The sequence below is a fragment of the Cornus florida genome, unplaced genomic scaffold, assembly GCF_030987335.1.
Source record: "Cornus florida cultivar Cherokee Brave unplaced genomic scaffold, ASM3098733v1 CherokeeBrave_3.0.0_Hap2_Chr02, whole genome shotgun sequence".
Lineage (NCBI taxonomy): Eukaryota > Viridiplantae > Streptophyta > Magnoliopsida > Cornales > Cornaceae > Cornus > Cornus florida.
The window spans coordinates 30,794,246-30,819,895 of NW_026775572.1; the positions used below are offsets into that span (position 1 = coordinate 30,794,246).

Genomic DNA, 25,650 nt, shown 5'->3' on the forward strand with positions numbered 1-25,650 from the left:
CATATATATATATATATATATATATATATATATGACTAAAAATGAATCCTAGCATTTATAAATTGGACTTGGTTTAAAGAAATCTTGGTTTGAAAAATCATAAGAGACATCCTAAATTTATAATCTCAATATATCCTTCCTCGTGAAGAGAATTGAAAGGAGATCAAATTTCAACAAAATCTCCAACATTTTGAGAGAAACAATACCAAATCGCTTCGCAAAGGAGAAATTGCTTGGAACCAAGCCCACACACTTGGCCCAAAGACCCTTGAGATGAGACATTTCCAGATCCACATCAGTTTTCCACCTTGAAATTTGGTGACAGTGAAAACTTCACATCCATCAATCCCAATATATATATATATATATATATATATATATATATATATATATATCATCTTATTAAAGAAATAAAGAAAGATAACCATATGTTGCAAGGAGAAAGAGAACCCCAAAACACTCTCCCTCTCTCTCACACACACACACACACACACGCACACAGTGACACAAGGAGAAAGAGAGACCCCAAAAAAATTTCTCTCTCACACACACACACGCACACACAGTGACACAAGGAGAAAGAGAACCCCAAAACTCTCTCTCTCTCTCTCTCACGCGCACACACAGTGACACACAGACACCTGTACTGCCTAACCTCAAACCCCTGAGACCTTCTCATCATTTCCCACAAACTAATGCTCCCACATTTCATCATTTTTAGTTAGACAAGTAAGAAAAGTAAGGAAACATAATATATCTTAATATCTCAGAAAAATTTATATATATATATAAATCTCAGAAAAATTTATATATATATATATATATATTAATAAAAGAGTCAAGAAGAACTAATACGGATTCTTTTCACCACAATCTTCTATTGTTGTTGGTTGTAACAGTGATTTGAATTTGAAAGCGCCCATCTTTTCATGTCTATTGACATTGATAGTTGGCTTGTTCATGTCCTTTTGACCCTTTATTTCTATCTTTCCCTATTTCTTCATCTTTGTCAAGAAGTGATAAGTGGGTTTTGAATTAGAAACTCACTGTGTCACTGTGTGTGAGAGAGAGAGAGAAAGAATGGGTTCTCTGGGACTTGAAGTTGCAAAGAAGGCAATGTGGCTCTATCCAAAGGTCATGGGTTTTAATCCTTGTGAGAGATGGGGACACTCTGCTTGTTACTCCAATGGATTTATCTATGTCTTTGGGGTATGTATCTTTCTTAAAAATAAGAGAAATTAATTTTTTTATACTTATTATTTATTAATAATAATGTTATTTGAGTGTATTTTCGTTGATAATGATATTTGGATTCATTTTTTTTATTTTACTTAATTTACTCTGTTATTTTCTCTGGTATTTCATGATGTTCTCTGTTATTTTTTTATTTTATTTTATTTAATCTATTTATTCTCTGTTTTGGATAAAAATTTATGCTTTTTTTTGTTCTAGTCTGTTGGTATGGTTATCTTTGGCTAATAACATGTGCACTTTCTACAAATATTTTAGTTTTTTCCTATTCTCTCTTTAATATTCGTTTCTTGTTGGTTTGCCTTTGTTTTAATTTCTTAAATTAGTAGGGATGTTGTTTGGTTGCATGATTAGCAGCATCACACTACTACTCTTGATTTTCTTGACATGGAAATATTTTTCCAATTCCTATTGTCGGTTCTCCTTACACCCCTGTATGTCTTTTTCATAGTTACCCTGCAATTTCTTTCCTTGCCATACATGTTATCTAGGATTTTTCATCATCTCTGGCATTTTTCTTTTGATTTATGAGTCAATATTTGGTTCCCATGGGAGACATTCATCATTTTTTCTTATTTTTTAAATATATTCTGCAAAACATTTGTGCTCTAATAATTGAATTGATCTATCCAAAACCACTCATAAGGAAGAAGATCTTTAAGAAAAGTTTGGACCCTTTGTTTTCCCTCAACTAAGCGAAGAAATTCGGTCTCTGTGAAATATTAAACCATGCCAACCATTTCCAGTCTCTTGTTTTCCAAATGTTCTTTGTTTTATGAATTGCAGTACTCTCATTAATTTTTATCTTGCCCAAATTGGCTGGTGGTTTAAGACATGAGCTTTTTTCGTCTTCATAAAATTTATTTAGGTAGAAAGCAAATGTATAATATATATTTTTTTTATATAAATACAAAGAATTTAAAAAGGTTGGAAAAGGCTCTGATGTTTTCCACATCCTAACACACATCTCTGTTTATTTCTTTTCAATTATTTTTTAAAATTTTTGTTCTTCCAAATTAATCCGTGTTTGAGAATTTTTTTACTAAAAATGTTTTCTCTTTGAAGTTCATATGCATTTTCAGTTCACTATCTTATTGTCAATATGAGATAGAAAAGAGAAGAATTTTCGAAGTCCTACAACTCTTAGCATCATGAACTTGCCATGGGACTTGGATAATGCGCAGTTTTAACATGTCTTACAGTTTGAATTTCCACTCCGTCGGCCCATTTCAGGGATGCTGTGGAGGTTTGCATTTCAGTGATGTCCTTGTGCTAAACCTGGATACAATGGCTTGGAACACACTTGTGACCAGTGGACAAGGGCCAGGCCCGAGAGATAGCCATAGTGCAGTACTTGTGGGGCATAAGATGATCGTCTTTGGTGGCACAAATGGTTGTAAGAAGGTCAATGACATTCATATATTAGATCTCAAGTCAAGAGAGTGGATCCAACCAGATTGTAACGGCGTTCCACCTTCCCCTCGCGAAAGTCACACTGCCACACTCGTCGGCGACGACACATTGGTGTTTTTCGGGGGTAGTGGAGAAGGGGAGGCAAATTATTTGAACGATTTACATATTCTGGACCTCAAGAACATGAGGTGGAGTTCCCCTGAGGTGAAGGGTGATGTTCCTGTCCCCAGGGACAGTCACAGCACTGTTGCAATAGGGAACAAGCTGTTCGTCTATGGCGGAGACTGTGGTGATCGGTATCAAGGTGATGTTGATCTGCTTGATATGGATACGTTGACTTGGTCGCAGGTACAAACTTTTCGTAGCACTCTCTAGTTTCGTTCTCACAAATATAAACACTACTAATTTTGAATTAATATGTCGTAGAATGTTCAGAGAGTGTGCAGCTCAAGGTTTCCATTTTTTCCTTTACAGTTGGCTGTTCAAGGATCTTCACCCGGTGTTCGAGCAGGTCATGCTGCTGTGAATATCGGAGCAAAGGCAAGTCATGTTACTTGTATGAACCAAGTGAAATTATGTCCAAATTTTCACATGTCACATTTGGATTGATTCATAGCATAAACCAGTTCATATGGTCTTCCAAAATTTGTCCTAATTTATCAATATTAGTATGTGTTGTTGTATATGTTTTATTCTGGTATTGTATCATTTTGAGGTAAACCAGTTCAATTCTGTGAAAAGAGAAGTCATTGGGCTCATCATGGCTTGCAGATATATGTCATTGGAGGGGTGGGGGAGAAGCAATACTACAATGACGTTTGTGTCCTTGATACAAGTATCTGTTCATGGAGTCAGCTTGAGATACACGGCCAGCAACCACAGGGGCGGTTTTCCCATACAGCCATTGTTACCGAGACGGACATTGTGATCTTCGGAGGGTAAGTTTTTATTAGTTTTCCAGTGATTACTTGCCATTTTGAGTGCTGTCCTCTTATTTAATAATGGCTGTTTTCTGTTCCTTTATTTGCTACTTCAAACTTGCAGGTGCGGAGAGGATGAGCGTCCTCTCAACGAGATAGTTGTTTTGCAGTTTGGAGCAAAACATACCAATAGCCGTTACGAAACTTCCTTGTGCAAAATTTTCGGACAGCATGGCAACCAAGAAAAGCTAAGGTTTTCAAGAGAAGCCGAGAATAAAAAAGTGGTAGGTTGAGGATTGAAGACTTTTAGTCCCCTTAGGGACAAAGTGCGTGCTTTGTATTTCAGGGGATCGAAATTTATTTTTTCCCTATTCGCAGTAAGCTTATATGTGTGTATTGCAGCAGAGAAATATGTTTTTGGAGAATAACGGAGAGCTAGTAAGAAAGGAAGTTCGCAAGATGGAAACAGAATCAAAGCATTCTTTAAGGTTCAATTCAGGTTGGCGCGAAGAAGTAACATATTTATCATAACTGTCTAAAGAGATGCAATGCCCCAACTAACTAGAATTTTTTTGTTGTTTTGAAGATGCTTTGTATCCAAAGAGGAGAAGAACCAGCAATTCAAAGCCGTGGGAGATAGAATCAGAACCGGAGGAGCATTCTCTTTCACTCTCTCAGCACTCGTCTCCAACTCAATCCGATCAAGAACAGACCCCAGTGAAGAAAGCGACTTCTGCCAAGGCTTCTCTAGGTTTTCCTTTGTTTAAGCAGCAAAATCATATTCCAAGCAATTGCGTGTCTAACAATGTCCTGAGTAACCAAGAAAAGCCCAAATATATTGCTGAAAGGACTTCGGTGGCTCTCCATTGTTTGGGAGAGCCTATAAAGCAGCCAAAGGCAGAACAATATCGTCGCGTTGTTCATACGGATAGACATGAAGCGCAATACCCTGCAGCAGAACAGAGACATTTGGAAGGACCACCCTTCCAAAACCTGGTAAAAACTATCAAATCTTCCAAGACTTGTTAAGTTAATTCAATAATCAGTAATACTTCAACCCCCCCAACACACACACACACACACACACACACACCCTATGGCATTGCACATTGCAACCAATTTGCATTCTTTTTTCCTTTTAATTTCAGCGACATATATGCTAACCAAATGGCTGTTTCAACCACCAAATGGCTGTTTCAACCCCCAACCAGTGTTACTTAAAATCCTGATTGCTTAAAAGAATGTGCATGTTCTCTTGGTTTTGAACATAGGATTCAACTTTAGACACATAATCACTGCACTGCCACTATATTTTTCAAACTTATTGAAGTATAGTCTTCCTTTACTTCCTAGTGTTATTCATGCCTCAACTTTTATTGAAGTAATAGTCTTTCTTTACTTCCTATTGTTGTTCATGCCTCAACTTAATTTCTCACATTAGATTGGAGCCGAGGTTCGAGGCAAAGTTGATGGAGCTTTCGATTGTGGTTACCTGATGACTGCAACTGTCAATGGAAAGATTTTTAGAGGGGTCTTGTTTGCTCCGGTAAGCTCTCAATTTTTGAAAAGATCCTCTCTTTCATATTTGTTTCGTGTTCTAATTTGCTTCTGAAACTTATTTTCTCCATTAGGGACCTGAGGTTGTCTCAAGAAGTGCCATTCTGAGTCAAAATCCTCCATCCATGACAAGTCAGATAGCCGTTGCTCAACCATTCCAAAACCCAAGGCATTCCCAGCAATTAACACCACTCTCTTTGACAGACTCCGGTCAAGGGCTCCGACAAGCTCAACTAACTCAACCATCTTCAGTTATCAAAGCCACTCCATCTTTAGGCAGAGATCCAAAGCTTAGAAATGATCTTCAAGGTGTGGTTCTAACGCTGGGAGGTCCGGGAATCGGCCTTGACCACGACGGATAGGCTGCTTTACATTTTGTAACATTTTGGATAGCTTGGATTACTCTCTTGAATGTGGTTTCAAAGTTGAGGCTTTGTAGTTTGAAGCAATGTTTTGAATCAATCATGGATACAAATGTCTGTTACTCTATGCAGTATTTAGGATTCTTAGTTTCTTAAGATAAATTATCATGTTTTTCAAAAGCTCGGGCAACTTCAGTTGATAGAGAAGACGTAACTTTAAGTAATAATATCCTTTAGCAAAAATAAATTAAAAAATCTCTTTGGTTTGTTTGGAAAATGATTGTTCCAACTTTCGACAGCTATCTCGTTCACTAGCGCCCAAGTCTCTTCCTACACGCATTAGTAAGCAAAGCACTAATTTTAGTTACTAGTACTAAACGTCTCTTCCTACACGCGTCATAAGCAAAGCACTAATTTTAGTTACTAATACTAAACTAGCACACTCAAATAGATTGACTTAGTTACTAAGGTAACACTCTCGAATAAGTTGAATTAATGATACTTCAAGAGCGTTTAAACTTGTCTATAGACACACGTTAGCTTAAAAGAGGTCAAATCCATGACACTTACAAGTTAAAATTCAATGTTGTGATGTTATATCACGACGCATAAATTTCAAGTCATAAGTGTTGACAGTTATAAATTAAAATTTAATATTGTGATGTAGTATCACGCCAGATAGATTTCAACTCACAGCAGTTTAGGAACCTAATTCTTGAAACATAAGTGTTTTTTATTCTTAAACTTAATTTGCGTGGTATGGGAACATCCAACCCATAAAAACTTAATCTCACAAGAAGGTACAAAATTGAAAGGTTGTTCAATTACTTCTATTCACCAGATATTGGAAGAACAAACAGTGAGTAACTGTGGCTGAAAAGGAAACCCTGTATGTGAGTCGTATCACCTCTCATCAATCATCAAAAATTTCCACAAGTAACTGTCTACCTGTTGATTACTTATTGTAATGGGTCCCACATGAATGACAACAATAATGAGATTCGCACGATTCGATTCTGTACATAGTTTGATGCAGCTTGTTGTATAGCACCACTACTTACCTCCTCTCATAGGGGGATTGTCATGAATCTCATGATATAATTAGGTCATTTATACTCTAATAACAATAATAATAATACAATCAATCTATTATTTTCTTATTTTATTGGCAAGAAAATAAACACACGACTCACACACTTATTTTATATCTTTGAGGATTGAACTTTCATAATTCACTTTAGAAGATAGAAAATAAACCACTAAATTACAACATCCTTGATAAACTAATCTACTATTTTTAAATGGGTTCAATTGACACCAAATTTACTTATATAGTATAATTATATCATGTTTGATCTATAATTAACATATTTATTAACGTTGGAATACAACTCAATCCAAGATGCAAATCATGCAATGCCATAAAATTTATGACACAAAAGTATTAGATCAAATATGCAACGCTATTATTATTTCGACCATTGAATTAATGGAAAATGTTAGAACTTGTCTTTTTCAATGTACCTGTATTTCGCAATGCACTTAAATGATCAATCCAATGAATATGAATTCCATTGTATTTAGGAGTTTTAAAAAGTTAACATATTTATATAGAATATATAACACTCATGCAAGTGTTATAATAGACACACTCTAAAAAGTAAGCAGTATATTTTTTCACATTTGCAAAAAACGCACTCACATACACAAACATGTTTCTATAGAAAGTTAAGCTCTCGACTTTTTAATTTGAAAGGCTAAAAAATATCACTAAATTATAGGGTAAATTTCATTTACCCCATTGAAGTTTTTCAACATCCCACATAGACCTCTCTTCATTTCATAATTTTACTTGCCTCCTTTATTAGTGACAAAAATATCAATTTTGCCCTTTCAATACTTAAATTTGACTATTATAACAAATATTTCAAGAATAAAATTATAAAGTAATTTATTATAAAAGAGATAAGTGAAATTATAAAACATAAAAAGAGTATATATAAAATATTAACAAATGTAATACCCTTAATTTTAAAAGGATAGTCCTGATATTTATTTTATTGTTTCTAATGCAATTTTACTTGTTGACGTGCATATGTGTTAAATTTATTGCTTTAATTGTGGTTTATTATTGTGATACCCCTCGGATCCGAGACACAGGTTGATCAGGCCCAGGCCCAAATCCGAGGGATCTCAAACAATTAATATGTTATAATGAACACAGAATACAAAAATATAAATTTAAGAATAAAAGTTTAAAGCTGAAAAGAAAACTAAAAGATAATCCTTAAATAATTAAATACTTAAATCTGATAATCCAAACTCCAAAACTCCATCAGTTTACAACTCGGGAATCCATCTCTAGTGGACCCCTATTAAACATCCAAACGGAAGATAGAACAACTGTAATAAACATCTAGAAATAAAACCATAGAGAGAGCCCTACATCGTCGGAAGAGTGAATAGAGACCTCTGCTCAGCACGAACACGTCTAAGCCTGGAACTGTCGTGTACCTGAAAAATAGAAGTGGATCAGGCCCACGCGTAAGTTCTATACTACTACAATCCAAATAGAGGCCTGATACGCATGTACATCCTAAACAATTCAACAATAGCTAATAGTCCGTAAATATATATATAGTCACACTAAAGGACTCTCACTGGACTACAGGCCGGTCTCAACCTGAATAGAGGTAACATGCTAAAACGCACACGAAGTGGGCATATGTACCTATACCTAAACAGGGTACACCTCTAACCATCGTATCCAGCTATGCATCCCAATGCATATACGCTTCCTAACCGTCGATCCTGAGACTCAAGCTCATATCGAGGTACCATAACAATATATTTAAAATCCGTCATGTATCCTAGTAGTGCCGCTCAGCTAGTTGTTGCCATCACACTACAAACAATAGGACTTAACTTTTAGTTAATCCCATTATTAATCCAGAGTAGGTAGGTTTTGGTATTTTTGAAACCAAACCATCCCTAGTATACCACCGTCCCATACCGGTGTATACAATCCATCCGTCCAGCAGTTGATAACATAGTCGCTAAAGATAAATATCAACTAAGTCCATATATCCGTCACTGATACTAACAGTTATCAGGTAATCATAAATACGCATAGTTAAACTATATACGTAAACATGTCCAGATTTATATCCATTACTGATGCTAACAGTTTTAATATAAGCACCAATTAACATAGTCACGATATTTACATAAACCTACTCAGTTTAGGTTGTACCATATAATCCGGTATAATGATAGGATTATTTTAGATTATCATTCAACCCTCAGCAATTGATATTACAGATATTTAAAGTAAACATCAACAAAATCCATTCTTCCAACAGTTGATACTAACAATATTAATGCAAGCATCATGACAGAACTAAAGGATGTATAAGTACATGCTTAGCTTAAGTTGATTTTACAAAATCCCATTATTGCTAAGTTTAAGAATTATTATTCTTCAACACTAACATATTCTAGACAAGTGTAATTCAGATAGACGCTCCTGATATAGAGTTATACATGTTCCAATTATATCATCTTTCTCACAAGTTTACTATGGCAGAGAACTAAACATTACTAGATTTACAGATTTAAACATAGTGTAGCTACCTGATTAAGTCCCTACTGTCCAAGCTATTCTAAGCAAATAGAGTTAATTAATACTACATCTGAAGCTTTAATCTAGCCATGTGCACAAATTAGACCTTCCATATTCAATTCTACACTCAACCAAAGACTCCAGAATCAACAACTGTATGCAAAACTGACTGGAAAACGCAGAAAAACAAAAAAAAACACCAAAGGAGACGTCTCCCAAAATGTGGAGCCTCCTCCATTAGACCTTGGAGTCGGCTCCACATGTTGGGAGCCGCCTCTAAACACAAAGGAGCCGGCTCTCTCCAAGGGAGAGCCTGCTCTCTCCCTCTCTACTCCTTCTTCTCCAATTCCGACGCTCGTTGCACCCTCTGTACCTTACTGCTATGATTTCCAGAAGTTGTTATCCAATCCCAGAGTGTTCCCAGTCCATGTTTAAGTCTTAATTACATTCCATTCATAGGTTTAAACAGAGAATTTTGCAAGCAACATCACGTTTTAGCAAGTTTTGCAAGCAAACACACATACTGTGATAAATCAAGTTCTAGTATAAACAGATAACGTTTTTATTGATTAAATCAATCCTAGAATTATTTAGGAATGCAAAGAACACGAAACCTAAGGGAGAGAGTAAGGATAGAACTTGCCGTACACCGACGTTCGTCTCAGTTTTCCGGCGAAACTCTCTCTGTTGGCTTTCTGTTTTCCTTCCCAGCCGTCTCCAATTCCCTCAGCCCTTACTATATCGTAACAGTTTTTTCTAAAACCCTAGTCAGAAAATTACTTGAATATTTATAGGCCACTAACCTTAGGTTCAATTAAACCCTACACGGCCCATAGAAAAACTAGGTTAAAACTACGACGGCTGAACTGAAAACCCAATACAAAAACCTATATGCATGCAATACAATCACGTGCACACTAACTAAATTTAATTAAATAAATGCCTACCATTAATCAATAATTACAACAACTAATTAAAACAAAAAAAAAAAATTATTTAAAACAAAAACAATTAATTAAACAATTAAACCAAAAATTAAAACAACGCAATTAAACCACTTATACCAAAAATAAAGAAGTACAAACAATAATAAAACAAGTCATAATTCAAGTAACAAACATTTACAATTTAAACAAGAATAACAAATATATCAAATAAACAATTAAATAATTAAATAATTATCATTTAATACAATAATTAACCAATTAATAGAAAACGCAATTAATCAAATAACTCACGAAATAACAATTAATTTAATTTAAAGAAAAATACAATTTAAACAATTAATTAAATAAAAATACTATTTAAACAATTTATTAAATTCCAGGACTGTCCCTAATTTTAAAATAAATACAATTTAAACAATTAATTAAATAAAAATACTATTTAAACAATTTATTAAATTCCAGGACTGTCCCTAATTTTAAAATAAATACAATTTAAACAATTAATTAAATAAAAATACTATTTAAACAATTTATTAAATTCCAGGACTGTCCCTTTTTAAAATTAGGAGTATTACAATTATTTACTTATTTTCTTTGTTGGGGTTTTTGTTATGAGTTTAATTGAATTGTTCTATTTTAGTTAGTGTAATTATAGTAATTATTTGGTTGTTTTAATTAACTTAATTAGAGGGTTATTTTAATTGATTTAAGTTTAACTGATGAATTGTTTAAATGTATTTATTTTATTAAATATAATTGTTTTCTAAACTTAACGTGACTGTAGGGTTGGTTGCATGTATGGTATATATATAAGTAGCCGACATTGATATTATAAACTAGTTGGGTTTTACGGGCCGAGTTTCAGTTTAGGGTTTAGGTGGACTTAGATTTAAGGTGGCCTATAAATACATGTAGGGTTTCAGTTTAGGGTTTGAGAACCCAATTCACGGCATACAGAAAATAGAGAGACGTGTAGAGGAATCTGGGAGAGAACAGAGAGGGGAAAACAAAAAGGGGTTACCGGAAAAGTTTAGAAGGAAGACGTTGAGATTTTTGGAACTGAATCTCACAGGCAAGTTCTAATACTAATTCTACCTCTTTGGCCTGTGTTCTTTGCATCCCTAATTAAATTCCAGGATGAAATAAATTTAATTTAATTTGTTTTAACTTCATTTGCACGGTTATTTGGTTTTTAAAACAGTATGTATTTTGTGTATCTGTAACTTGTTCGTTTTTAAACGGTTTTGCATAACTCTTATTCCAATGATAATTGATTAATGTCTAATGAGTTTAAATAGTTCTGGAAGATGTTTCTGTGCATCGTTAATACAATCCCAGGTGAAAGTAAACCGTTAAATTAATTTTTGGTTGCATAGAAATTGGTCAACATCGTGTGTGTTACCGATTGGGTTTTTGGCTTGTTTTAAATCTGTTTGGAAAAATTCTTGTTCCAATTAGTTTTGATTAATGAACAATGAATTTAATTAACTTTGGAACACTCTAGGACTGAGTTTTAATCAATAATAAACTTGGGTTGAGGAATACAGTTGCCGGACATCGCCAGAATTGGAAACGAAGACGCACAGGGGAAGAGCCTGCTCTAATTAGAGTAGAGCAAGCTCAATAAAAGGGTAGAGCCGACTCTATGGGAGTCTAGAGGCGGCTCCATCATGGGGGAGCCGGCTCTACCTTGTTGTGGAGGCGGCTCCACCTTTTACAGAGCCGACTCCTTTGATTTTTGCTTCCAGTTTTAAGTTTCTGCGAGACCTGGGCTACGGGGATTGAATTCTGGACATTCTAGGATGAAAATGGAGTGTTACAAAAGGTATTCAGAAGGGTCTAAACTTGTGTTAAATTTTCAGAAGGCCTGGTAATGCATAATCTTCCATAAAAAGCTAAAAGAAGGAACAACCAGAAACTCTTAGGAAATAAATCAATATTACTGTGATGCAGATAATTCAATTTGCTTGTTTTAAAATTAGCATTTGAACTAGGAATTTTAAGTTTAAATCATATGACAGTGTTATAGAATTAAGCATCACAATTAATATAATGTCGGTTATGCTTAACAGGAAATTAGTTGATGTTTACAAGTCATTATGTATAATCAACTAATCGGATGATATGGAGTAGTTTAAACGAGCATGTTAATTTTGATATTGATATTAGTATGCTGATAGGGGATTAAAGAATGGATTACACTTATTATCTGCGTTCTTAAACTGTTAGAGAATCATGTGTTATTCATATATGACAAGCTTGCAATTTATATATTCTTGTTGTACTTGTTATAGATGTGTGGATATTGATATTTATAATATCATCTGTATTATTAACAGTTGGATAGATGGTGTTATACTTGTTATGGATTGGTTGATATTGATTTTATCTCATTATTTGTATTATCAACATTGGATGGATGGTTTGTATGCACCGGTATGGGACGGTGACATACTAGGGGGATTAGCTCAAAAACGCTAAGTCCTACCTCCTCTGGATTAAGGGATGGATTAACTACAAAAGTTAAGTCCTACCTGTATTTTGTGTCAGATCACTAAATAGTTGAGTGACACTTTTAGTTTGGAACGGATTTTAAATATATTTTTATGGTGCCACGATATGAGCCTGAGTCTCAGAGTCGTTGGCTAGGGAGCATATATGCATTGGGATGCATAGCTAGTTATGATGGTTGGATGTGTACCCTGCTAGGTCTAGGTAGTCATGCTCACCTCAGGTGCGTTTTGTATGGTGCCTACTAGTCAGGTTGAGACGGGCCTGTAATCCAGTGAGAGTCCTGTAGTGTGATTATATATATATGTATCTCCGGACTATTTAGTTATTGTTGGATTGGTTAGGATGTACATGCGTATCGGGTCTCTGCTTGGGTAGTAGTAGTATAGAACTTGCTTGTGGGCCTGACCCACTTATTATTTTTCAGGTATTGGATGTTTGAGGTCTTAGAGCTTGTTCAAGCTGAGTAGAGACGATCTTTCATTCTACCGACGATGTAGGACTTCTTTCCAGATATTCGATTTGGGCTTGTATCTTCAGTTATTTATTTTTGTTCGGTTTGGATTTTTATTAGAGGTCCACTAGAGATAGATTCCCGAGTTGTAAACTTATGAAGTTTGGATTGTCAGAATTTAAATATTTATATTTGAGAATTTTTAATTTTAGTATTTCTTCAACTTATTATTATTTCTTAAATTTATTTTGTATTCTGTATTCGATTAAATATTAATTATTTGATATCCTTTGAATTTGTGCTCGGACTTGATCACTCGTGACCCTAGAATCGAGGGATATTACAACAAACCTCGAGAAAATTAAATAAAAAATTATTCCGAGTTATATAGGCTTTGGTACTTAATTGTTTGTATTATCATTTTAAAATGGATATATTTAGACATTAAAGGCGAGTGGAAATTGAGTGGTGAGGGTGTTGTGGTGGGAAACACGGGAGGGATCAAGCTCCCGTGGATCACGGGCGTGTGTGTTGTCTTGATATCCGGCTGCCTGATAGCATCGGAGAAGGAAGGGTCGCTGTCACCCGTCTGATCAATCGTCTTTTTCTGGTGCAACTGATGATGATGATGATAAACAAGAAGGGACGTTAAATCAATCACACGTCTATTCTGATTTTTCTTTTCTTATTATTATTATTAAAGTAGGAAGTGTGAGTGAGGTTCAGGTATGTCTTATCAGACAAGATGTCTATTCTGACGTTGATCGCGACATCCACGTGTCCTCTCCTCTCACCTGGTCCCACACTGCTCTCAGAATCCTATTCCTCTCCCAGTTGCTATTTGGTTGTTTAAGAGACTCTTTGCCACGTGTCAGACAGCAACATATTTCATAAAAATTATTATTACAGTATTATTTTTGTCCCATAAGTTCCTGAGTTTTTTTATTTTTTATTTTTAAGTTACAAGTTTCACGAGTAGCTGGGTGCCACAACACCATGTTGTAAATACACCAACCAAACAAAACTATTTTATTATTTTTAGTTTCTAAAAGAATCTTTGATATACATTATCTATGTGTAAAAAAAATTATCACTAATATCTAAAATCATCAACATATTTTTTTCTCATTTTTCTTTCTTATTCTATTAACGAATCAACCCTTATATTGAATAGATTTGTAAAAATTATATAGATCCTTACATAATATATTTTTACAACAAAAAATATAAAATAATGGTTGGAGTTAAAAATGAGTAATACAAAATTTTTATGTAAATCTATCTAGACGCATTAGATTTACACAAAATATATATATGTATATATATATACACAATAGCTTGAGATGTTCTAACACATTGATTTACACAATATATATATATACATATATATAATTGTTCCAGATGCTCTAACACATTATTTTAAAAAATAATACTTTAAAATACAATTTATTTTCGTAATTGCTACATAACACATAAAGAGTGCGGGAATAGGAGCAAATGTAAAAGTAGCAAAATTTAAATCGTAACAAATGAAATTGAAAAAAAAGTATGTGCGGTGCGCAAGAGACGCAAGAATTTATTTGACTTACATTAAAAGCATACAACACACTCCAACACAGAACTTGCTGCAATAGAGGACCGGATGTTAAAATTCATACTCAGAATTTTCTTTCTTACCAGCTTTTATCTTTTTGCTTTTTTATTGACTGTATTTACTTTTGATTTATTTCATTTCAAATATTAATGATAGTTTGTGTGAGTGGATTATACTAATCACAATAATTATCACATTTACACTGACTCAATGCACCGAAAAGGAGAGCCTAATCTGACCGCCCACCAATTCAGATTCATTAATTTGGGACTAAAAGAGATTTGGCTCACTTAATGCATCAAAAGACACACAGATTTGACCAACTTTTTTGGTGCATTGCTTTAATCAGAAAGAGGTTCTCAGAAGAAAAAAAAAAATTTGAATATTTAAATTATGATTTGAAATCGTAATAACAGTTACAGTGATAGTGCAATGGATACAAATAAATATTCATATATATTAATTAAATTGATTAATTTATGAAAATATATAATGATATCGGACTTTTAAAATAAAATTACGAATAAAAAAATACGACTAGTATAGGCCGATAGAGGGAATCATGATTTAAAACTAAGAATGCAGTATTATTTTCCTAATAGAAATAGTTCCAATCTAATCACAATTATGAGTGTACCTACCATAGTTCTGTTCAAGGTGACAAAATGCCACCATGCACCATTTGTACTTGACCATGATGTTGATGGAGGAGTTAACAAATGATGGCCACTGATGAGCTGTGTAAGAGTGGCCCACAGTAGCAAGAATCGGTCACCAAGGGTCGAGCCCACCATCATTTGATTGAGATCATTACCCCTAGATAAATCAGAATGGCAAACCAATCCAAATAGTTTTTCTTTTTTTTCTTTTTTTTTTTTACCCACAGTAGCAAGAATTGGTCACCAAGGGTCGAGTCCACCATCATTTGATTGAGATCATTACCCCTAGATAAATCAGAATGGCAAACCAATCCAAATAGTTTTTCTTTCTTTTTTTTTTTTTTTTTTTTTTTTTTTTTTTTTTTTTTTTTTTAACCCACAGTAGCAAGAATTGGTCACCAAGGGTCGAGTCCACCATCATTTGATTGAGATCATTACCCCTAGACAAATCAGAATGGCAAACCAATCGAAATAGATTTTTTTTTTTTGTTATAAAAAGCCACAATCCAAATAGTTGGACAAGCTTTTATTCAATTGACTAATTGAGTCTGACCATTATTGTTCACAATATCTCCATGAATGGGCACATTGGAGACATTGTCATGCGTTTCAGCATAAGCAAATGTATGAGCATATGATCTTAACAATTATGCAGCATGTCACTACAAGTCTACACCTGCAAACAAATTCAGACTCCGTTTTTTAATAAAAAAACATTTCTTTCTATTTTTTGTTGTTTGGTTGTTGTAATATTGACGAAGAAAAAATATATATATTAAAATTTTAACAAAAATAACTTCCCTATAAATTTTTCAACAAATTATTTTACACGCCACATCTGATGGAATCGATCTCAATCTCAAGTCTAAACTTTTACCAAACAACAAAAAATAAAAAATAAAAAATATATATATTTTATGTCGAAAAAAAAGGAGCCTAAAAGACAAATTTTTGAACTTATGGGAGCACTAAAACTCTCTTCTCGTGAAGCATGTCATAAAAAATCACTTAAAATTACCTGTCTAGATATACACAAATTTCTAATAAACTTCACCTTGCAGAGCTCAAGCAAGCATAGATCAAAAGAGCTCCCAGAATGTACTGATGTGGTTGATCTTAAAAGTTATGCTCCGAAAATAGGAGAGGAAAGGAAAATCTCTTCTTGCTTGTTTGAGACTGGAAATCAAGATTGAATGATAGTTGAACATTGCTATTTCCTAACTTATACGTCATAAAATAGCAATTTTAGAATCAAAACAGTGTTCTATTATCCCGGATTGATCTCAACTTGAAGCAGCCTAGTCGCAATGGAGTTCATGAAGCAACTTCTCCATTTTGGGGCTCATCTCCATACAATATTCTTCTAGTCGCTGACGAATCTGAGGTACATCTGTTCCAGCAGCAGTATGTGTTAGAAGAAGGGAATCAATTATTTTGGAGTTGAGACCAATTTTCTTCATGTTCTTGCGGAACTTCTCAGCACCGTCCACATCTTTTTTCTCCTCGAAGTTTGTCAGAAATGTATTAACAGCTTCATCAGATAGAAACCACTTAGCTTTTCCTGGTTCATTTTGGAGACACCCCATCTCCAAATATTTCAGAGCCAAATCCATCTGGTGATTTTTCAAGCAGAAGTTGATGATGAGCGAATTCAATGTCCCCAACTTGGGTTCACCCACCCTATCCAAAGTACTATTATAAGCCGCATCCACTTCTTTGATCATGTCGCGACTAAGATAAGCTTTTAACAACCTGATTTTCGACGCCCTGCCAGCATAGGTTGGGCAACCTGCTTCCCACTCTCTGAAACACTTCTCAAGGCCATCAACATCTCCCAACTTTGAAAGAACCGAAAGCATGATACCATAGCTTGTATTATTGGGTGTTTTGGATATATCAACTTCAAAGATTCCCATGCTCTATTAACCCCTGATAAACAAGAGGTTCGTCAGTACAATGTGATCAGAGAATGGAATGCCTCACAGTCAAGCGTTATTTTCCATGTTCTTCTCTAGTTTTTGGAGAGTAGCAGTGGCCTTATCAATAAGTCCTCCATTGACAAAATTGGAAGCTAGATTGACATATGTGAACCAATCACATTTTATCTTATTTGCTTCCATTTTCTCCATGGCGCTCCACAGCATCGAGATCCTTCAAAGAACCATCGCTGTTCATCAATCTATCATACGTATACAGATCTGCAGATATGTTCTTTTCCTCCATTTCATTAAACAACAAAGGGACTTTTTCAGGCTGTCCAACACTAGAATAAAGTAACATCACATTATTATAACTTGAAGCTGTATTAAAATTGAGCTCCTTTATCTTCTTAAAAAGCTCCATAGCCTTTTCTAACATTTTCTCCCTGCAGTAACAGTGGAGAAGAGTTCCATAAGTTTTATGCATCATTGCTGATCCTTTGAGGCTGTTAAAGTACTTTTCCGCCGAGGCCACACCTTCCATCTTGTAAAGAAGATCTATGCGTATGGCATGGTCGGCATCGTTCATTTTGCTTTTTTCCACCCAATCGTATATCTGCAAGTAATTATGAAAAATAAAAAATAAAATAAATCGGATAGGGTGACTATCAATATACAACAAGATTTATTCAAAATGTGACGTTACCATATTAGTGTACTGCTAGCATTTCTAATAAACTTCCATTGATCCAGATAGTTCAAATCACTCGTACATCCACTAGACCTTTACTTTTCTCACCATGGTACTTAGTGAGGCACCACGTACCTATAACTGCATATTACTACACAAACAATTTGAAATGGTTTAATCATTAAAGTATTGCTTGTTATAGATCATTTACTGTTATTTTATTCTACACTCATTTGCAATTACTTATTGATGCAGTGGCTTCAATCTTAGTCATGCATAAAATTTAGATCATCACATAATTACACAAAAAAAATTCCAAACGACAAGGGAAGCTTAAAAAAATGATCAAAATGTGGATTGAAATATATTCTACAGCTTCAAAACTGCAGCTTTATTTATTTATTGATAATTAATAAACATTCATAAAAAGTTTTGAAAAGGGGAACGCATCCCGAAAACATCATAACAGAAAGGCAAGATATATAACTATACATATTGTTTACACAAAATTGGGACACTGGAAGTGCGTAGGCGTGCCAGAATCTCGGAAGATTCAGAAAAGGTCGAACAAAAGGAAATCCTTTTGGAACGATCAGGCGAGGCGATTGTGAAGGGTTCTGATTTGCCTTCGATGAAAGGTCTTTGGTAAAACTACAATGCTAAACTAGAGAATTGAAGTGCAATACTAAAAAGTAACTGCATGAAAATAAAGTACTTGTATTGAAATTGCAATAATTGAAATACAATGTATTGAAGTTTGTTTGATGTTGTTGAGAGAGATTCAAATGTAGTCCTAGGTACACTATTTATAGGCATTACAAGCCTTACAAGAAGGACACATGTCCTATCACAAACTGCCCCTTCCCTTTCATCATCTCTTTACAAAACACTTGTCCCACATCCAGCTGCAGAAGCTCAACTTCCAGACCCATGAACTGCAGTCTCCTTACAGCGATACCATGTGTCCCGTTCTCAACCTACCTTCTATTTTCTAGTTTGAATATGAAGATGCCATATATTCATCGATATATATATATATATATATATATATGTAGTAGTTATAATGAATGTAGCCATGTTCCTGTCCTCATTCATTTATGAACTTTCCTTTTTAAAACCAACACATGACAAGTGTCCCAAATTAACTTCCCTCCTTCCAAGTTTTTAGCAAATCAAATAACCTCCTCCTCCTTTATAGCAATTTGATGGCCACGTAATTGGGAGGTTTTGTATGTATCTAAATATCAAACCCACTTCCTTAATTATCGCACCTACGTTATCCATTATTCATATTATGGGCTTGCTTCGGGCTCACACAAGGCCTGTTACATGGCTGAATTAAAATGGCCAGCTGTACTCATTATTCGGCTGAATTAAAGTGGCCAGATGTCCCTATTTCAATTCTGCCAGGTGTAATCCTCCAGCAAATGCCATGTGTCACCCATGTGTCACCACACTATTGCACTATAATTTGGTCCACTTGTCTCTCTTTCATTTGTCCACGTGGATACCAAAGTGACAGCCACTTAGGCTGCCATTTTTGTGTGTCAACATTATGCCCCCCAAATTTCAAATGTCTTATGGCTGCCTAAGCCGATAAGATTTTTGAACTTTAAAATATAAGGAAGGGAATTTTCATAACAATGGCTGAACTAAGAATTGGAATAAAACGGCAAACGAACTCCAAAACAATATCCACTTCCTTTATTTCGAATCACCATGAAGATGGTATTTATTTCATGTCCAGCTTGTTGCCGTGACCAATCATATTTCTTCCATTACTTCTCAAAAAGTTGGTTGAAACCCTTCAAGGTTTCTACCATCTATAGACCCAAGATGGACTTCACTGTCAAAGTTTTCAAACACAGCTAGCAAGGCATGATCATGATCGGCCGGGATGAGGTTGTTATGTAGTGTCATTCTGGCCGATCGTATTGCTAGCTGTACTGGAAGAATGACATTGTGCCAGTACGGAGTTGTTCCGATGCCTGATCTTCTCGGATTTCTATATGCCTATAAAGCTTTTGATAGCAATTCATACGAAATCTTTGGATTTTCATCTTCTTCAGCAATGTCGGCCGAAAACACATGCCATAAAATTTCTTTGATGGCCGATTTGCTCCCAGTCAGGTGAGCTTTCAGGGAAGGCCTGCTCCATCTTTGATTCTTTATTGGGTTCGTTTTCCATCATCAATTTCAGCATCCGGCCGTGGAAGCACTATGATCAGCCGTGAGACTTATTTTCATAGCGGTCGATGTTGGTCGCCCTATTTCTTCTATGCCTATGAACCATGATTCTCATCATAGAGAATTGCATCGGCCATGTAAGACTTTACACCGGATGGCCGATGTACTTTCTTCCACGAACTTAACTTCATCTCCATAAAAAACATTGATAATTGATGAAGAACAGAAAAAATATAAAAATTTGGATGGATCCAAGTTCGGTATAGTAACCTCAAGGTTATGACAAGAATAACATTGATGGCCAATTTGTTATCTTCCAGCACCCTATTAACTAGTTGGCCTTCCACCCAAACTTTTCAAATACCGATTTATCAGCAACACAAGTCCCTTCTGTAGTAGTCCATCGCTTCTTAACTGGGACTACTTTCTAGGCCGCCACTTCAACCACTATTATGCCTTCATTAGTGGCTTTAGGCGGCTTTTCTGTCTTGAAGCTTTCTTCTAAAGCCATTGGCTAACGAGGAGTAGCCTCAAAGATAGCTGGTAACACAAAGGCCATATTGCAAACAAATTCATCTGGAAAACTTCCAAAACAAAATTTATACTTAGGAGCATGCTTCGAATCCACATTTGTGTCTCTCTCTTGCCCCCCAAGTACGGCCTCATCATTACCAAAAGAAATGGCTACATCCATGTACTCTGATTTATCTTCCATCTTTCTGTATTTACTCTCGGCTGTTTGAGAAAAACCACTCTGAAAGGATTCTTTCTTCGTTGCCTCGGCCCTTCTACGTTCTACTATTGTAGTCTTCTTTTATGGGTCCGAGTGAGGGTTTGCCTGGCCGAGTGTCTTTCTTTCGGGAAGTTTGAATATTCGAGTCTCCTCCATTTCTCAAGTGGAGTAACTAGTGGTCTTACCATTTTGAATTTGTGTAAAACATTTCCCTTCGGGATCCAGACCTTAGATTCTATTTCAGGCCTTCTTTTGAAGTTTTGTTGTGTGTATTGCTTTGGAAGAATCTTTTCTGCTACTAGTCTTTCGGAGTGTATAACTGTCACTCCTTTCGGCCGATTTAATGTTGGCCGATTGTTTATTGGACCTTGTTGAAAGGTCACTCTATCATGAACACTTCTTTTGGAATAGTGAGAACTTCTCCCATGGAAGTGGTCGCTTCTTCCGCTATCACGGCTCCTGCAATTAGGATAATAACCGTGATTGATGAGAGCTATTTGAGCCTCTCGTAATTTTCTTTCCAACTCTTTTACCATCTGACTATTAGGATTGGTCGATGGTGTAATTTCCAAAGCTTTAAACTGCTTATTTTCTTCCCCAATATCAACCTTCCTTCTAGGGGTAAGGTTGATCACGTTTCTGCCGACAATGATCGGAAAAGGACCATTGTCGATTCCCATGACTTCATGAACTGGATCTTGCTTTGCAAACTCATAAGGGATACTTCCAAAACTAATCCCTTTTTGTTTGGAAGTATTATGAATCTCCAAAGAACTAGTCTTCGGCTGGTTAGTATTTTCCTCCTGAAGAGAAAAATCTTCTTTGGAAGAAACTGAAAGATCCATCATATCTCTGGTTGAGCCATTTTCTTCTTGTTTGTGGTCATCAAGTAACCTAGAATTAATTCTTTTTTACTTGTCAAGCTTCTTTACTTTTATTTTCACCTTAGCCATTTTCCATAGTCGTTTCCTCTTTTGTGTCCTTTTTTTTGCATCTAGGTTGAGGATGACGTGTTAGAAGAATCCTTTCAGCCAATGATTGTCTTGGCTGAGAATTAGATACCACTCTCGGCCGACTATTCTGGTACTTAGGCCGATTTGATCTTGAAATTCTCTGTTTTTGTTCAGAAGTAAACCTCCCATGACCACTTCTTTTAGAAGACTGAGTTTGGACTTTGTCTCTATGCAGAATTTCAAATTTACATTGGTTAGTACCCTTATATTCAGGGCAGAAACCATGTTAATTAAAAGCAAGTTGAACTTCTCTAAGCTGCTTATGAAGTTCTTCCATTATCTTCCTGCCTTGATTGGCAGATGGTGTTTCTTCCAAACTCTCCTGCTTTCTTTCATTCGCATATTTGTTTTCTTCTGAATCCATTTGCTCTTTAGAATGATTGGAAGAATATCCAACACCATGTTTACTCAGCATGGTTGAAAATGAGTTACTATTATCAACCATAACTTTCAGCTTCTTCTTAAATTCTTGTCGGAAGATAATAGTCGATATTTTCCAATCAAGTACAACTTGATGGTCCGACTGATGAACTTGTGGCTGAGGACTAAATTCAGATCAATTTGGTGGATTGGTCATTCCTTGCCCCTGTAACAACACATGATGTGGTGTAGGGTCATATAAAGGATTTGGATCTTTCCATCTAACTTGATTGCCCCCCGGGTCAGGAGGTTTCTCTGGAAAAGGAACTTGTGGTACAGCTTGAACGATTGGTTGTGGAAGAATTGGTTGTGATGGAGTCTGAATCAATTACCTGCGGAAGAATTTGCAACGGCTATGAAGGTTGTGACGTTTCTGGCCGAAAAATATTCTGCTGGTGATTTTCTTCCCAAATCTTTGATTGATTTTGCAAAAAATTTGGTAAGAACAGACTATGTTGTGGTATCTGATTTATCACTGACGGCTGATTTGCCGCAGGTGGTTGAAGGTTTTCTGGCCAAGCTTGCAGAAGATTGGCCATTGACAGCCTCCCCCCAACCCCCACCCCCCGACGCGAGTGCCGTAAGTTGTGGCGCTTGGGCAAAGAGTGGATTGTTTCTCCACCTAACTTGATTGCCCCCCGGGTCAAGAGGTTCCTTCCCGGAGACATCTTGAGGAAATACCTATGGCTGTGGTGGCGGCGCACATGGTTGATACAGCAGCTGTGGAGGTGGCGGTTTAACCAACGGCTGCTGGAACAGCAAAATGGTAGGTTGCAACGGAACTTCAAGCCAAGTTGTTGACAAATTTTGTGAAAAACTTGCTACTGGAAGTGGCTGGAAAGTTACTGCCTGCGGAAGTTGCTCGATCGGCTGACTAGCCACGGGTGGCTGTGGAAACAGTGGAAGTTCTGGCCAAAACATTGGCAAGTTTTGTGGAAGACTCGCTGCAGGAACTGGCTGATCAGACACCACTGGTGGAGGATGAAGAATTGGCTGGGGCACCGATTCTTGAGCATTTGAACTTCCATCTTGAGCCGGTCGGTTATAAACAACGGCTGATAGCAAAGAGTAATTCTGAGAGATTTTATGATCTATGTCATCAAGGCGGGCAGTCAATCTGCCCAATGCCTCGGCCAATGATGTAACCAACGATTGCATCTCGGCATGTACTCCTGATTCTTCGGGGCCAGGATTAGAACTTCCAAGCTGCACTGGCTGAACTTCCTCCTCTGGCTCTTTATCACCAGTTACAGGTAGACGAGTTGTCCTTAATTTTGGCGGTATTGCAATATTACTGAGGGTCCGGCCGAACATGCCAATTAATGTTTGCACAAAATTAGGGCACTGGAAGTGCACAGGCGTGCTAGAATCTCAGAAGATTCAAAAAAGGTCGAACAAAAAGAAATCCTTTTGGAACGATCAGGCGATTGTGAAGGGTTCTGATTTGCCTTCGATGAAAGGAATTTGGTAAAACTACAATGGTAAACTAGAGAAATGAAGTGCAATACAAAATGGGCCAGTGGCCTAGCGGTATCAGGCCCTTACTTCCCAAAGAGAGGTCAAGGGTTCAAGTATTCCCAAAGAGAGGTCAAGGGTTCAAGTATCAATAGAGGCATATGTGTGTGAGTACCAACTAGGAAAAAAGAAGAAGTTAAGTGCATGAAAATAAAGTACCTTGTATTGAAATTGAAAAAATTGAAATACAATGTATTGAAGTTTGTTTAATGTCGTTGAGAGGGATTCAAATGTAGTCCTAGGTACATTATTTATAGGCATTACAAGCCTTACAAGAAGGACACATGTCCTATCACAAACTATCCCTTCCCTTTCATCATCTCTTTACAAAACACATGTCCCACGTTTAGCAAGCTCAACTTCCAGACCCACGAACTGCAGTCTTCTTCTAGCGATACCATGTGTCCCACGTTCTCAACCCACCTTCTATTTTCCAGTTTGGCTATGAAGATGCCATATATTCATCGATATATATATATGTTCTGGTCATAATGAATGTAGCCATGTTCCTTTCCTCATTCATATATGAACTTTCCTTTTAAAACCAACACATGACAAGTGCCCCAAATTAACGTCCCTTCCTTCCAAGTTTTTAGCAAATCAAATAACCTCCTCCTTCTTTATAGCAATTTGATGGCCACATAATTGGGAGGTTTTGTATGTATCTATATATCAAACCCACCTCCTTAATTATAACGCCTACGTTATCCATTATTCATATTCTGGGCTTGCTTCGGGCTCACACAAGGCCTGTTACATGGCTGAATTAAAATGGCATTATTCGGCTGAATTAAAATGGCCAGCTGTCCCTATTTCAATTCTGCCATGTGTAATCCTTCAGCAAATGCCATGTGTCACCACACTAGTGGACCATAATTTGGTCGGCTTGTCTCTCTTTCATTTGTCCACATGGATGCCAAAGTGAAAGCCACTTAGGCTGCCATTTTTGTGTGTCAACACATATACAATTTGCCGCTTATGAAACAGAGTATAGGCAATTACGCATACATTGAATACAAAATTAAACCATACACTTAGTAAAATGGAGACTTCATGACTCCACACAATTAACATGTAAACAATCTTGAATAAACTTGATGTAGCTAAACTTAATAAAGCCTTGTTCACAAACTCAAATAAAAAAAGGTCTAACCTCCACATTCAGAGAGTCTGTTCCAATTAAAGACCACATTATCGCTACCCCTTTTCACAAACTCAAGTATATGTTAAAAATTCCCAAAAAAATTGTTCAGTTGAAGACCACATTTTTAAACAAAAATAAGTGCCACTGTTCTACAGATTAAAACCCATAACTCAGAAAACATAGTCAGCATCTTAATATGATACTCTGATAGAATTGTATGATTATTAATCAACCAATTAAAAATTAGCATATTGGAGTTAATTAAATTCAACATATATATACATATACATATAGTCTATTTAGAGAGAGAGAGACCTGGATGGCGTGCCGGTATTTCCTGATTTTTCGGAACTCAGTGACGATGGATATGATATGGTTCATATTGAGGGGCTTTCCTTGCTTTACCCATTCGTCGAGAGTGCCGGCCACGTCGGGCTCTTTGCCGCAGAGAGTAGATAGTCGGCAGAAAAGAGAATCGTCTTTGTTTTTGGTCGCAATCGCTGCCGTCGACGTAGAGTACCATCTCGGCGTTGCCGTCCATTTTCTGTTTTCTGGTTAAGTGATTGAGGTTTTGCTAGGGCTTTCAGAAAGAGGGCCTCTTTGTTTAGCTCACTGGAGATAGTGAGATTGTAACTCATACGACATCGTTTCCAGGAGACGCTAGACTCCATGAGATAATGAGATTTAAGATAAAGGGAACCAATGATAATGAAAAAATAATTCTCTTTTTTCATTTTA

General features: G+C 36.1%; 2 protein-coding genes across 4 annotated transcripts; one reads left to right on the top strand and one right to left on the bottom strand.

Annotated features, from left to right (window-relative positions):
• Positions 1-449: 449 nt before the first annotated feature.
• On the top strand, positions 450-5,705 carry LOC132294538 (uncharacterized). Its single transcript, XM_059792433.1, has 9 exons — positions 450-1,209; positions 2,485-3,012; positions 3,139-3,204; positions 3,436-3,602; positions 3,709-3,868; positions 3,987-4,083; positions 4,171-4,580; positions 5,026-5,130; positions 5,216-5,705. Exons 1-9 carry the CDS (start codon positions 1,081-1,083, stop codon positions 5,501-5,503), a joined length of 1,950 nt encoding a protein of 649 aa, XP_059648416.1. The 5' UTR covers positions 450-1,080; the 3' UTR covers positions 5,504-5,705.
• A 9,677-nt stretch (positions 5,706-15,382) lies between these two features.
• Positions 15,383-25,575, bottom strand: LOC132294539 (pentatricopeptide repeat-containing protein At4g01990, mitochondrial-like). 3 transcript variants are annotated; one of them, XM_059792437.1, is made up of 3 exons: positions 25,228-25,575; positions 17,916-18,041; positions 15,383-17,825 (listed from the first exon to the last, which is right to left on the bottom strand). In XM_059792437.1, exon 3 carries the CDS (start codon positions 17,204-17,206, stop codon positions 16,589-16,591), a length of 618 nt encoding a protein of 205 aa, XP_059648420.1. In that variant the 5' UTR covers positions 17,207-17,825; positions 17,916-18,041; positions 25,228-25,575; the 3' UTR covers positions 15,383-16,588. The 3 variants fall into 3 exon arrangements, with proteins under 3 accessions (XP_059648420.1, XP_059648419.1, XP_059648417.1); XM_059792436.1 differs by having other exon boundaries at positions 17,916-18,051; XM_059792434.1 differs by lacking the exon at positions 17,916-18,041.
• Between the last annotated feature and the right edge of the window lie 75 nt (positions 25,576-25,650).